Genomic DNA, 12,371 nt, shown 5'->3' on the forward strand with positions numbered 1-12,371 from the left:
TTTTAAAAGTCAAGCTCAAAAACAAATTTTTTTTTTTTTTTTTTTTGCTGGAGCTGAGGACCGAACCCAGGGCCTTGTGCTTGCTAGGCAAGCGCTCTACTACTGAGCTAAATCCCCAACCCCCAAAACCAAAATTATTAATAGTAAATGCGACAGACAGTCTTGAAAAATTTCTCCAAATCTGTCAGCACCATAAATATCTTAGAAATCCAAACTCAGGACAAAGGCTTTTGCCCACCAGCCTTGCTGACGTTACACGTATCTGTTCCTCGATTTACTGATTTTGTTGCAGTGTACCATTCACTGAGTGCCTGTTTCCCAGCACTGTGATAGATGCCCCAGCACTGGATTAATAAAAGAAGCAAAGTCCTGTCTCCATGATATTTTCTCTCCTCAGCTGGGCAGTCTGTATCTTAATATCAGACAGTTCTGCATGAAATAGAATAAGGAAGCAGAGAGACAGGGTAATGGGATGATGATGGTGATGGTGATGATGATTATAGTGACAATGATGGTGGTGGTGATGATGATGATGATGATGAAGGATGGCCAGAAAAGACCTTTTTAAAGTTCTAGGTATTGAGCTGAGACGAGAATGAGGTGAAAGAGGAACCAGCAAGCAAGAGAACATCGCTCTGGGAAGCGCAAATGAACACGCGTGCTCTGAGTGAGTTGCAGCTCTCTTGGCTCCCTAGAGGGCCATAAGGTGACTCCTGCTTGGGCCACTCTTTTCTTTGTAGATCTTAGGATGGTATCAAGGTTCCAGAATCCTGGCATTAAAGCAACTCACCCAGCAGCTCAGGTATCAGTGTGATAGCCTCTTGTTTCCCTTAGGCAGGTGGAAGCCTTGAGTTAGGGATGTTAAACTCTAGGGCCTGGGGATGACTCAGGGGTTAGGAGCATTCACTGTTCCGGCAGAGGACCTGGCTTTGGATCCCTGCACCCACACGCTTGCTCACAACCATCTGTAACTACAGCATCTTATGCTCTCTTCTGAACTCTGCAGGCACCAGGACACATGTGAAGTATACATACAGGAAGGAAAAGCACATATGTATGTACAAATAACACAAATAAATCTAAAAACAATGAGGAAAAAAAAAAGAAATGCCAAACGCCACCTTTCTATCACCTCATGAACCTGAAGACCTCAGAGCCTGGGAAAGTGACATCCTTGTCTTGCTCTTGCTGCAGGACTCAGGAGGGTCAGACCACAGCTCCCCTCCTTCCCTGTGTGTATCTTTGTTGACCCTCAGCCTGCTCTGCCACCTGGCAGCTCACCATATTTTCTTTGTCTGCACGTCCTTTGCCCTTTGTGTTGTTTGTCTGGATTTTTCTGGCTCACACTGCCCTGAGTGGAGGGTAGAACATTCCTGGTGTCATTAGTGTCAGACGATGCCCATCCGCCAGTCCAGGGGACACTAACTAACCAGGATTTCCCTTCTTCTTTCCCACAAATCACTGCCAGCCTTGAAGCACTTATCTGAAAGGGACATTTCTGGAAAATTGGCCACCAAAAGCCATAAGCAATGCTGGGTCTTAACTGCAGCTGTTTAAGCAAACAATACCGTTTTTTTGCCTAGCAACTGATGGGAACTAGGGATTCTCAGCAGCAGAGCTTAAGTAGATGCATGAATGAATCTCCAGGAGTGAATGAATGAATGCCTGCTGACCTCATCCAGGAGAAGGGAGCAGTGATTCTTCATTGCTGAGGACTTTTCACACACACACACACACACACACACACACACACACACACACACACGCATATAATGATATGTATTAGTAGTAAAACAAAATTAACCTTAATTTGATCATATCTCACCTTCAAATGGTCAAAAAAATCAGATTTAAAAAAAAAAAGCTGGGCAGTGGTAGTGCAGACCTTTAATCCCAGTGCTTGGGAGGCAGAGGCAGGTGGATCTCAGTGAGTTCGAGGCCAGCCTGGTCTACAGAGTGAGTTCCAAAATAGCCAGGGCTACACAGAGAAACCCTGTCTTGAAAAACCAAAAATAAAATAAAATAAAATAAAAAATAAACCAAAACAAGAAAACCAAAAGGAGAAGTTTTTCTTGACACTCAATGTTAAGTTTAAAACTGAACCGAGCCCTGGACCAACCCCACACGTCAGCCAGGGAGAACCCAGCCCCTCCTGTCATCCCATCACCAGTCTATGCACACACCACATGATCCCAGAAGTACAGCCATGAATCTCCAGGCTCTGCACCACAGACTCAGGTTTGCACAGTATATGTTGAACCTAGATCACAAAAGGGCCCATGCACACAAACTGTCATGTCTGTAAGAAGTCAGGATTTCCTCATAGGCAGCCAGAGACCTGCTCACACCTCTAGAGGGCTTTGCTCTGGATGGAAGGTGTGAGGATGCTAGCATGTCCAGCAGCTCTATGCACCCAGATTCCTCCCTTCCTGCCCTTCTGCTTCCCACCAGTCACTCCTGAATCCAAGGACAAGTTGGTAGGACTTCTCCAGTGTCAGGGCTCAAAACACTCTCTCCACTTTAGCTCAGAAACTCCAAGTTGAGAACTTGAGCATCAGCATTTCTGCTATCCTAAACGGTAAGAATGTTCCCTTGAAGACCCCCATGAAAATTCCCTGTGGATGGTAAATTTTGATTATCGACTTGATTGTGATTCAGAACCCCTCTAGGAGACCCAGCTCTGGTTGTGCCCTTGAGGGCATTTGCAGAGATCCGCTGAAAGGGAAGGGCCCACCTGGAGTGTAGGACACTCCATCCCCTGAGCTGGGGTTCTGGGCTGAATAATGACAAAGCGACTGAACACCAGCATCCATCTCTCTCTGCATCCTGATTGGAGAGGTGATGTGACCAGCGCCTCAAGGCTTGCCTCCAGTCCTGGCCCTCCATGACAGTCAGCACTTGGAACTACAAACCAACAGCCTCCTTCTTTCTTTCTCAAAATACCTTTTATTTATTCTTTGACAGTTTCATGAATGTATACAAAATATCTTGATCCGGTCTGCCTCCAATGTCCCCTCCCTCTGCCCACTCCTCCTAGAGACCTTCCACCATACCCACTTCAGTGTCTCTCTGTCTCTCTGTCTCTGTCTGTCTCCCTCTCTCGGACTCTCCAAAACCCACTGAGTACAATTAGTGCTGCCTGCTGGGACACTGAGTGACATTGGCTTGCTCTAGTGCGTGTCTTATTCCTTCCCTTCTTAAATTGCCTGTGTTGGGTGTTTTGACCCAGTAGCCTGACAAGACCACATTTGGGGTTTATCTTCAATCTCTAAAATCCTCTCCAGCCCAGGCCTCTCTCTACAGCTTTCCCAAACACATAGTCTCTTAGGTCTGCGCTTCCTTGTCTTCTGCACATTGCACACCTCTTCTCCCTGTCACACCGGCTTCTGTACCTCTTTTCTTAAATGGCCTTGGGCAAGCATGCCCTCTGCTTTGCTCCTCTCGTCAGGGCCCACGTGGGAAGCTGGCTTCTCAGCACACTGATTTTTTTTATCTAATTAATTCAGCCAAGACCACCTGGATCACTGTCACTTTCAGTGGTTTTCACCATTGTCCTCGGTGCCAGCCTCCAGCTGTCCTGGACCCTACTTCCCGATGTGATAGTGACAATCCTGGATGTTTTCACCCATCCTAGCTCCTCCTTCTCTCCCACAGCCACACTTGGCTTTCTCAAGGAACTCCACACATATTCTTGCTTCTGAGCTTGGGTTCTGTGCAGGCTCCTCACCAACAGCAGGGAAGGAGTTTTCCTAAAATGCCAGCTGGTGTGTCATGGCATCATATTCCTGCCATCAGGTCAATCTCTGGGACTGGTACCAAGTGAATGACCTCTCAGTGCTGGGGAAATATCTTTTTCTTCAAATGGAAGCGTGTGTGTGTGTGTGTGTGTGTGTGTGTGTGTGTGTGTGTGTGTATGTATGTATGTATGTATGTATGTATGTATGTATGTTCATGGATGTATGTATGTGTATGTGAGCATGTTTAGGTATGTATGTTTGTACATGTGGAAACCAGATGTCAGTCTTGGGTGTCATTCCTTGGGATTCTGTTCACTTTGTTTTTGGAGACAGTGTCTCTCACTGGGACCTGGGACTTAGCTGGCTAGCCTGTCAGGCCAATGAAGCCCATTGGGTCCTCCTGTCTCTGCATCCCTAGTGCTGGGCTTATACAACCTGGGCCCCACTCCACCTGGCTTTTGATATGGATGCAGGGGATCAAACTCAGGTCCACATGCTTGTGTGGCAACACGTTACCAACTGAGCTATCTCATTAGCTTCAGGCCCTTGAAATATAACTCTGATATATGTATAAAGTACACGATGGATACATGTATGTGATGTGTTTATATGAACACAAACATTTGCACACACACAAATGTACATCTCAGGAGGACAGTGAGCTTGGGCATCTGACTTGTCACATATGCAGACATCTATTATGTCCTAAGAATAAATATAAATATTGATTCAGCCATTAACGATGAATTGAGTTATGATCAAAATATTGTGTGTATACATATATGTTATATATATGAAATTCTCAAAGAATATTTTTAAAAAGATGATTTTTATCCCAAGTTGTAAAGATATGGTCCAGTAATTAAGAAGGAAATTCCATTGCTAAGTTTATTTCTTCTAGAACCTTAACACCTCCTGCTATCATGGGCTAAGAAATGGAGGCATACATTTCCCAGAACAGGTGCAATGTTCTGACCTTTAACTCCCACCTGAACTCCTCACGTGATGAGCACAGCAGGTCAAACGTGGGCATCCTCTGGGGTGGCCACTTGTAATGCCTTCATCTCCTCCTTCCTTCACTTAGCTGGAGACTCCCATTCTCACTGCAGCTTACAATCCCACCACCGAGGGCCCAGCACTGGAACTTTCGATGGCTACTTCTCACACTGGCAATTTTGTAAAAGTACCAAGGCAAATCCATCATCCGCAGAGGACGGGCTGATTCTTTAACGCTTCCCATTGACTCTAGCGGCCCGAGAACACTGGGCATCACGTATAATAAACGGAAAACACGTTTTCATGGTGACTTATCATTGTCACGATTGTTTTAGTGAAAGCAAGCCTGGAAAAATTTTGGAATGTTCAATCCTTAGATGTGCCAGTATTTCCTGTCCCAGAACTACCCCCTTAGGATGCTCACATGAGTGACAGAGAGCCAGGCTCAGAAGAACAGGGAGACCAGCTGCTCCCTGGAAGAACTTGGTAGAAACCAGAGCAGGGACTCATCCACACATGGCTCCATTTTGAACCATGGAAACCTTCCACAGTACAAATGGACACATCTCTGGCTCAATGCCTGTCCCTGGGTAAAGGGGAGTTCACAGGGTTGACGGGATAATGGAGGCATTGCACTTGATTATGAGTACAGCAGCTCCAGGCTGGCTTCAGGGAAGGAAGCAGAAGGGACTCTGGAGTCCACTGGGACAATAAAGTGAAGGATAAACTGGAAGCGGACAAAGAAGAGAGGGAGATGAAAGAGAGAGAAAAAGAAAACCAGGCAAGGGGCGGGCAGCAGAGGGCAGGCGGGTCTCAAAGTGAGAATGGAGGCCTGAAAGGAGACAGGGGCTGCTGGCTTGGGAAGGAGTTCTGGTGGCACTGGAGAGCAACCGGAGGTTAGGGGGCGTCGAGGAGCAGTGGTGACATGAAGAAAGGGGTTGCAAGGTGTCTCTGTGGCCACTTAACATTACTTGATAAAGCTGAAAATGGGGGTTCTTTATAGTTAGTTTTAGCAAACAAAAAAGCACTCTTTATTACTTTTAATTCCCGTGAGTTACTGGGAGACTGAGCCATGGAGAACACTTATGTTTGAAAAAGTTTTCTCATCTCCTGGTTTGGAAGTCTGCAATCCCAGCCACTTAGAAGGCTGAGGCAGGAAGATCCCAAGTTCAAGACCAACATGGGCAACTTAGCAAGAACCTATCTATAAATAAATAAATAATGGCACGGTGGTGAAAATGGTCCCCACAGGAAGTAGCACTATTAGGACGTGTGGCCTTGTTGGAGTAGGTGTGGCCTTGTTGGAGGAAGTGTGTCACTGGGGGTGGGCTTTGAGGTCTCAGAAGTTCAAGCCAGGCCCAGTGTCTCTCTCTCTCTGCCTGCTGCCTGTGGATCTATCTGGACATAGAACTCTCAGATATTATCCAGCACCACGTCTGCCTGCATTCCACCATGCTTCCCCACCATGATGACAATGAACTAAAAAACCTCTGAACTGTAAGCCAGCCCCAATTAACTGTTTTCCTTTATAAGAGCTGCCATGGCCATGGTGTCTCTTCACAGTAATAGAACTTTGACTAAACAGTTGGAAAAATTACTCAGTTGGTAAAGTGGTTCCTTCAGTGTAAGCGTTAGGACCTAAGTTCCATCCCCAGAACCCACATTTACAAACCTGGACATGGTGGTATCACACATTCACAGTCTTAGTGCTCTGGAGGGAAAAACAGGCAGAGCTCTGGGGCTCTCGCTGGCCAGCCAGCCTAGCCTGCTTGGGGGTGGATTGCTTCCCAACTAGTAAGAAACCCTATCTCAACAAACAAGGGGGGATGGCTCCTGATGAATGCCACCTCTAACCTACATATACACATGCACACTCATGCATACTTGTATTTAACAAACAAACAAACAAATAAATAACAAAAGAGATGGAGGTGGAGTGTTTGTCTGGCAATGGAAGGCTCATACCTTGTATGAGAGACGGGAGGAGAATCAATTGTAGAGTTACAGCAAATGCCATCTTGTTGGATTTCTAAAAGAGACTCCAAGCAAGAATTGCACATACCTGCTCGTTTCTGCCTCAAAGGCTCTTCCTCTGCCAGGCCATGGTCATGGAGAATCTGGAAGAAAAATTTGAAATATGTCAGTCGATACTGGGGAACTCTCTTACCTTGGCTTCCCACTCCCAGGCCGCTCAGCATCACACCTGAAAACAGATGCTGATATGGGAAAAACACCACAGGAGTGTCTTTGTATAAACCAGTCCCTCGATCTAGAGGTGGAAGAACTCACTGCTTTCTGAGCCTCTTTGTATCTCTGCTCTGCAAGCCCTGTCTAGAAACAGACACTGCTCTCCTCCAATCTATGTTCTCTATATCCGAGATTTGAACCCTAAGTTGGGACAGTGGTCTGAAGCATGAGTCAACCTCCCTGTCTTTTCCCAGCATTCACTGAGGATGTCCTCAGTGCTTCTATTGCTGTTAAGGCTGCTTAACCACTACCTGCTTAGACATGATAGTCCCCTCCTCTGGGCCTTTTTCTCCTAGATTCTAGATGATGTCTATGGTGAGACATCTGCATATATATCTATGCCTCTTTCTAGCTTTGCAGCTGTAGGGAAGTGGGCCTTACTTTCCTTTTCTGTGAAATAGGACTAAGGACAGTGTCAACATCATAGGACCATTACAAGGCTCAAGTGAACTACAAAAATGGCATAGGGTGAGTTCTAAGCAAATTTTTGTTATTATGATGTACAGTGGTTAAAAGCAAAGCCTTGGACAAGGGAGATAGCTCAACAGGTGTGATGGCTGCTCTTGGTTATCAACTTGACCCACTCAAGAGAGGGAACCTCAGTTGAGGACTTTCCTTTATCAGCTGAGGCCTGGGGGCATGAAGATTGTGTATTGGTGTAGGAAGTCCTAGCCCACTATGGGCCGGACCATCCCTAGCCAGTCAGCCTGTGCTGTATGAGGAAGGCAGCTGAGTGAGCATGCCAGAGGGAGCAAGACAGGAAGCACATGCCTCCCTGCCTCAGTTTCTGCTTTAAGTTCCTGCCTTGGCTTCCCTGGATGATGGACGGTAAGCTGTAAAAGGAAATAAATCCTTCTCTCCACAAGTGCTTTTGGAAACAAACCAGAGCAATGGATAAAAGCACTTGCTGTGCAAGTGTGGTTACCTGAGTTCAAATGCCTGGAACCCAAGTAAAAAGTTGGGCATGACCTCACACACATATAACCCCAGTAGAGTGGGGAGCAGAGAGAGGAGGAGAGCTGGGCTTTGCTGGATCCCAGCCTAGTTTTTCATCAAGAAGTTCAGCAAGAGCTTCTGTGTCAAGGGAATAAGACAGAGGGTGACTGAGCAGGATGCCAAACGGAGGAAGCTCTGGTCTCTACACACACGTCCACACATCTGCACATACTCGTGCACCCCCCTCCCAGCCCTACCACATACACACATAGAGAATGAGGACTCTACTGATGCTAAGCTCCAATCTCAGCTCCACCATCAGACAGCGGTGTGACCTCAAACAAGTTATTGAATCTCTATGGCTCTCTCCTAATGAGGAGCTTGGGGATAAATACAGGTCCTTGCAAAGGTCAAATGGTTACTATACATATAGAATAGAAAGCTTTGGCTGCACATAAGCACTGTCTAGAATCAGATGCCACACTGCCTTGGGATACTTCTCACCTGTCTGCTATCTGGTTCTTCTCAACGCCATCCTTTCCAACCTATCTGTGGTGAACAGTCTATTTTGCTGATGGGATCAGTTTCCACTCAGTAGCAGTAACCAACCCTTCCCTTTGCCTTGACTTAATATGGCTTTTCTCTTTCTCATTGCTTCCTGCCTGCAGGAAGACTCCTGGGATAATCCACAAAGCAAGCTCCCCCTAAGGCTTAGCGAACAAGCTTAGTTTCTTTGAAGTTTTCCCAGATGGACCCTACACACATGGATGTGTCCTTTCCTGTGAGCTGCACACATCTCTGAAGGTCACACAATGCCAAGTGTATCCTCATTGCTGGGTGTCTGTTGTGATTTTGTAGTTTGTTTTCTGTCTCTCAACTCTAACAAAATTCCTAAGATGTATCACACTCCACACCAGGACAATCAAAGGTTCTATGACTACTCACATTTCACTGATAAGGAAACACAGATACAGGAAGTCAAATATGGTTGCCTAAGGTCCTTGTGTTTCAGGACTCAGAATTTGAACTTCACTAGCCTGACTCCAGAGTCTGCCCTTGCACAGAAAAACTTAGGAGACACATGGGAAACAAAGCCTCTCAGGGAACAGTCTTCTCCTGCTCAATGTGTCTCTCCACACCCTACTGCCTCTTCCTCCTCTTCCTCCCTTTCTCCTTTTCTTTCTTTTTTATTTTTATTTTTTCAAGACAGTATTTCTCCGTGTAACAGCCCTGGCTGTGCTGGAACTCACTCTGTAGACCAGGCTGGCCTCAAACTTAGAGATCCTCCTGCCTCTGCCTCTGCTGGGATTAAAGGTGTGCTCCACCTCGACCTGTTCTCTCTCTCCTTTTCAACAAACTCTTTCCATGGCTGGTCTCCACCCCCACTTTCTAGGCTGCACTTTTGGGAAATTATCAGTTGCTTTGTGTGTTGCCCTCCTTAAAGTCCACAAGAAACACAAGCTGAGGAGAAGATTGAAATGTGTAGAAGGGGAATGGGGAGGGAACGTGTAGCTGGGAGTTGGTTCACAAATGCTCCTGGAGAACTAGAGACCTGATGGACGGTGCCTGGAATTTCAAAAGCCCAATTGCTGCTTCCTCTGCAGTGAGGTTGTTGCAGAGGAATGTAAGCACACAGGAACTGAAGTCACTCAGTCGATGTATAGGGTGGTTCCTGGCAGTTTCCCCTGCTGCTGGCTTGGCCCTGTGCCCAGGCAGAAGGAAGGTTCTATCCTGCAGTCCTGTTTTTATACTCTCTGGGGGCTGGGGAGAGGCTAGCCACCTAGCTCAGTCCTAAGATGTATTTGAGGGGTTCAGACAAACCAAGAGGAGCTGGTCCCAAAGGGTGACCTTTGAGCAGCTCTTCTGGGTCAAGTCTACATGTTTTCTGTCTTCTGGTGGGGCTCCAAAATCGCTGCTGGCTGAGGCGTGTAAAATATCAAGGTGCATTTCTCTTCTAATGCACAGTGCCTCAAGTCTTTGTGAGGACAGAATTTTGCCCTTCCTTCCCACAGACTGACTGGGCACAACTATAGGTTCGGGGCCCTGTGACCAGTACCTCCCATGTGTGAAGATACCTTTAGGGAGTCACAACTTTCTCAACTCTTTAGAGTAACCATCTGGAACTTTCTGGACTCATCTTTGTAAGGTACTGCTCTCACATCTTGTCCCTGCCCAATCTTCTGGAGAGTTCTGCACAGAACTGGGCTGTTGGGTGCTAGGTCTTGATTTAAACAGGCAAAGCCAGGGTCATATCATGAACTGACTTCAACTGCCTCCTCCTGCGAGAGGCTGGAAAAGTCATCCACTCCTCCTAAGTTCCGATTCCTGCTTTCTAAACAATAACCTGTACAGAGGCATATGAAGTCCTGACATGGCCTATGGCAGTGGTATGTGCTTATGTGTCCTGCTGTCCTGGGCTCCCTGGGACCATCCTTACCATACTGAGTCCTCCAGAGATTCTAGTTTGGGTAACCTTGAGACTCTAACACTTGCTTTTTCAACTAAAACATGCTTTCTGGCTAGAATAGTTAAAGAAGGGAAATTGATCCAGCTAGAGGATCACACAGCTCTGGGGTGTTTTCAGGTTAGACACAACAGTTCCCACTTGGATCTGTCCCTACACCCTAGGCAAAGTTCTCCAGATGAGGCTCTGAGCCACAACTCCATCCACCAGGGATTTCCTGATGGCAGAGCTTCAGTCGGAAGAGACAAGGCCACCAGTTCCAGGAAGAGCCCCACCTTCCATACAAGATGACTTTCTAAATAATTTTGGTGGAAGTGTGGTGGCCTGGAGTTGGAGAGTAATCAGTCAGGAATGAGAGGTGGTGTGTGTGTGTGTGTGTGTGTGTGTGTGTGTGTGTGTGTGTACGTATGGATGCCAGAGGTTAACTTTAGATGCCTTCTTCAGTTACTCTATCTACACCTTAGTTTTTGATATAGGATTTCTCTTTTTTACCTGAGACTCATCAAATATGGCTAGACTAGCTAGTGGTGAGTGTGCAATGATGAGCATGCACTACTACATTTGGCTTTTTCACATGGATGCTGAGGATCACACTTGGGTTCTCATTCTTGCAGAGCCAGAAAGGCTCAGCAACTAAGCCATCTCCCCAGCTTGAAAGGTGGGGAAGAAAATCTAAAGGGACGGAAGGTGAACAAGATGGTTACTAGAGAATCCAGCTGTCCCACATCAGCTCCCATCACCAGAGCCTGCCACTCACTCCTTTTGTTAGCCTAGAATGCTAACCTAACCTTTTGCTTCCAAGTTGGATAACATGGAACTACTTTCCCAAGATTCCTCACAGAAGGCTAGCAACATATATCACCTATAAGGACCAATTCAGAAACCCTTATCCTGTGAACTAGTGAAGAAGCATGTGTATGATCTTTACAACAAGCTAGAGAAGGGGATATTACTTGTTCTCATTTTATACAGAGGACATAGGTTCAAATATATGATGAAAATTAATAAAATCTCTGAAGCTTATGTGGATTGGAGCTGGATTTCATTCCACATGTGATGCCAGAGTTACACATGCACAGCTTGTTACTGTGAGTGTGATCTCTGGAGTCACTTCTGGAGGAGAGGTTAGGCTAACCTCAATGTGGAAATCACCTCAAGCTGTCACTAGAGACACCATGTCTTCCGAGTAACCAGTGCTGTACAGGTGCAAATGTTCCCTCCTCAATCTAATGAGCAGGCTGGCTCATTCTCTTGCCTCAACTGCTCCCCACAAACCAAGGTTTGGGGGAAGAGACATATTGTATGCATTCCTCAAGTTATGAGAGAGAAAAACAAAAGAGACAAAGAAAATCTAGACCAAGCGGGGGGGGGGGGGGGGGGGGGGGGGGGAGACTCTGAAATGGGGGAATGAAAAAAAAAACAACCACATAAGCTAATTGAGAAGATAAACCTCCATAGCCAATGTGACTGGATCAAGGATCGCCTGTGTCTGCAGAGGCGTTTCCAGAGAGGATTGCCTGAGAACAGACCCACCCTGGTGTGGCTGGCATCATCCCTATATTAGGGGGCAGCAGAGGGTGGAAGGGCAACAGGGATGAGCAGAAAGAGGAGAGAAGAAAAGGAGCCAAACATGAGCATCTCCTTCCTGTCATGGCTACTGTGATGCACATCTTGTGGTCTTCTGTGCCGTCCCTCCAGCAACTAAAGTCTCTAGAACTGTGAACCAGCACGAAAGCTTTCCTTTTCATGTTCTCCATGTCAGATATTTGCTAGGCATTTGTTACAGTACCAAGAAAACCAAGAACCACAGTGATGAGACAAAATGCTGAAAGCAAGATCAAATACTTACAACACACTAAGTGTGAATAGTTTTTACTCCCTGAATCCAATTCCAATCTCCTGAGATTAAGTTCAATACAAGGAAAAAAAATCTCAAAGACAAGCTTTATTTACCTTGGAATCATCAAAACTTCAATAGTGATTTATAGACT

At 46.2% G+C, this 12,371-nt stretch overlaps 1 protein-coding gene across 5 annotated transcripts in view; it reads right to left on the minus strand.

Moving 5' to 3' along the window:
• Adgrf5 (adhesion G protein-coupled receptor F5) overlaps window positions 1-12,371 on the minus strand; it is an 83,835-nt gene that overhangs the window by 40,105 nt on the left and 31,359 nt on the right. For all 5 annotated transcript variants that reach the window (XM_036167972.1, XM_036167975.1, XM_036167971.1 and 2 more), the window contains exon 3: window positions 6,796-6,850. In XM_036167972.1, coding sequence (XP_036023865.1) covers window positions 6,796-6,850 — 55 coding nt within the window. The remainder of the gene's footprint in view (window positions 1-6,795; window positions 6,851-12,371) is intronic.

This window comes from Onychomys torridus, chromosome 18 (assembly GCF_903995425.1).
Source record: "Onychomys torridus chromosome 18, mOncTor1.1, whole genome shotgun sequence".
Lineage (NCBI taxonomy): Eukaryota > Metazoa > Chordata > Mammalia > Rodentia > Cricetidae > Onychomys > Onychomys torridus.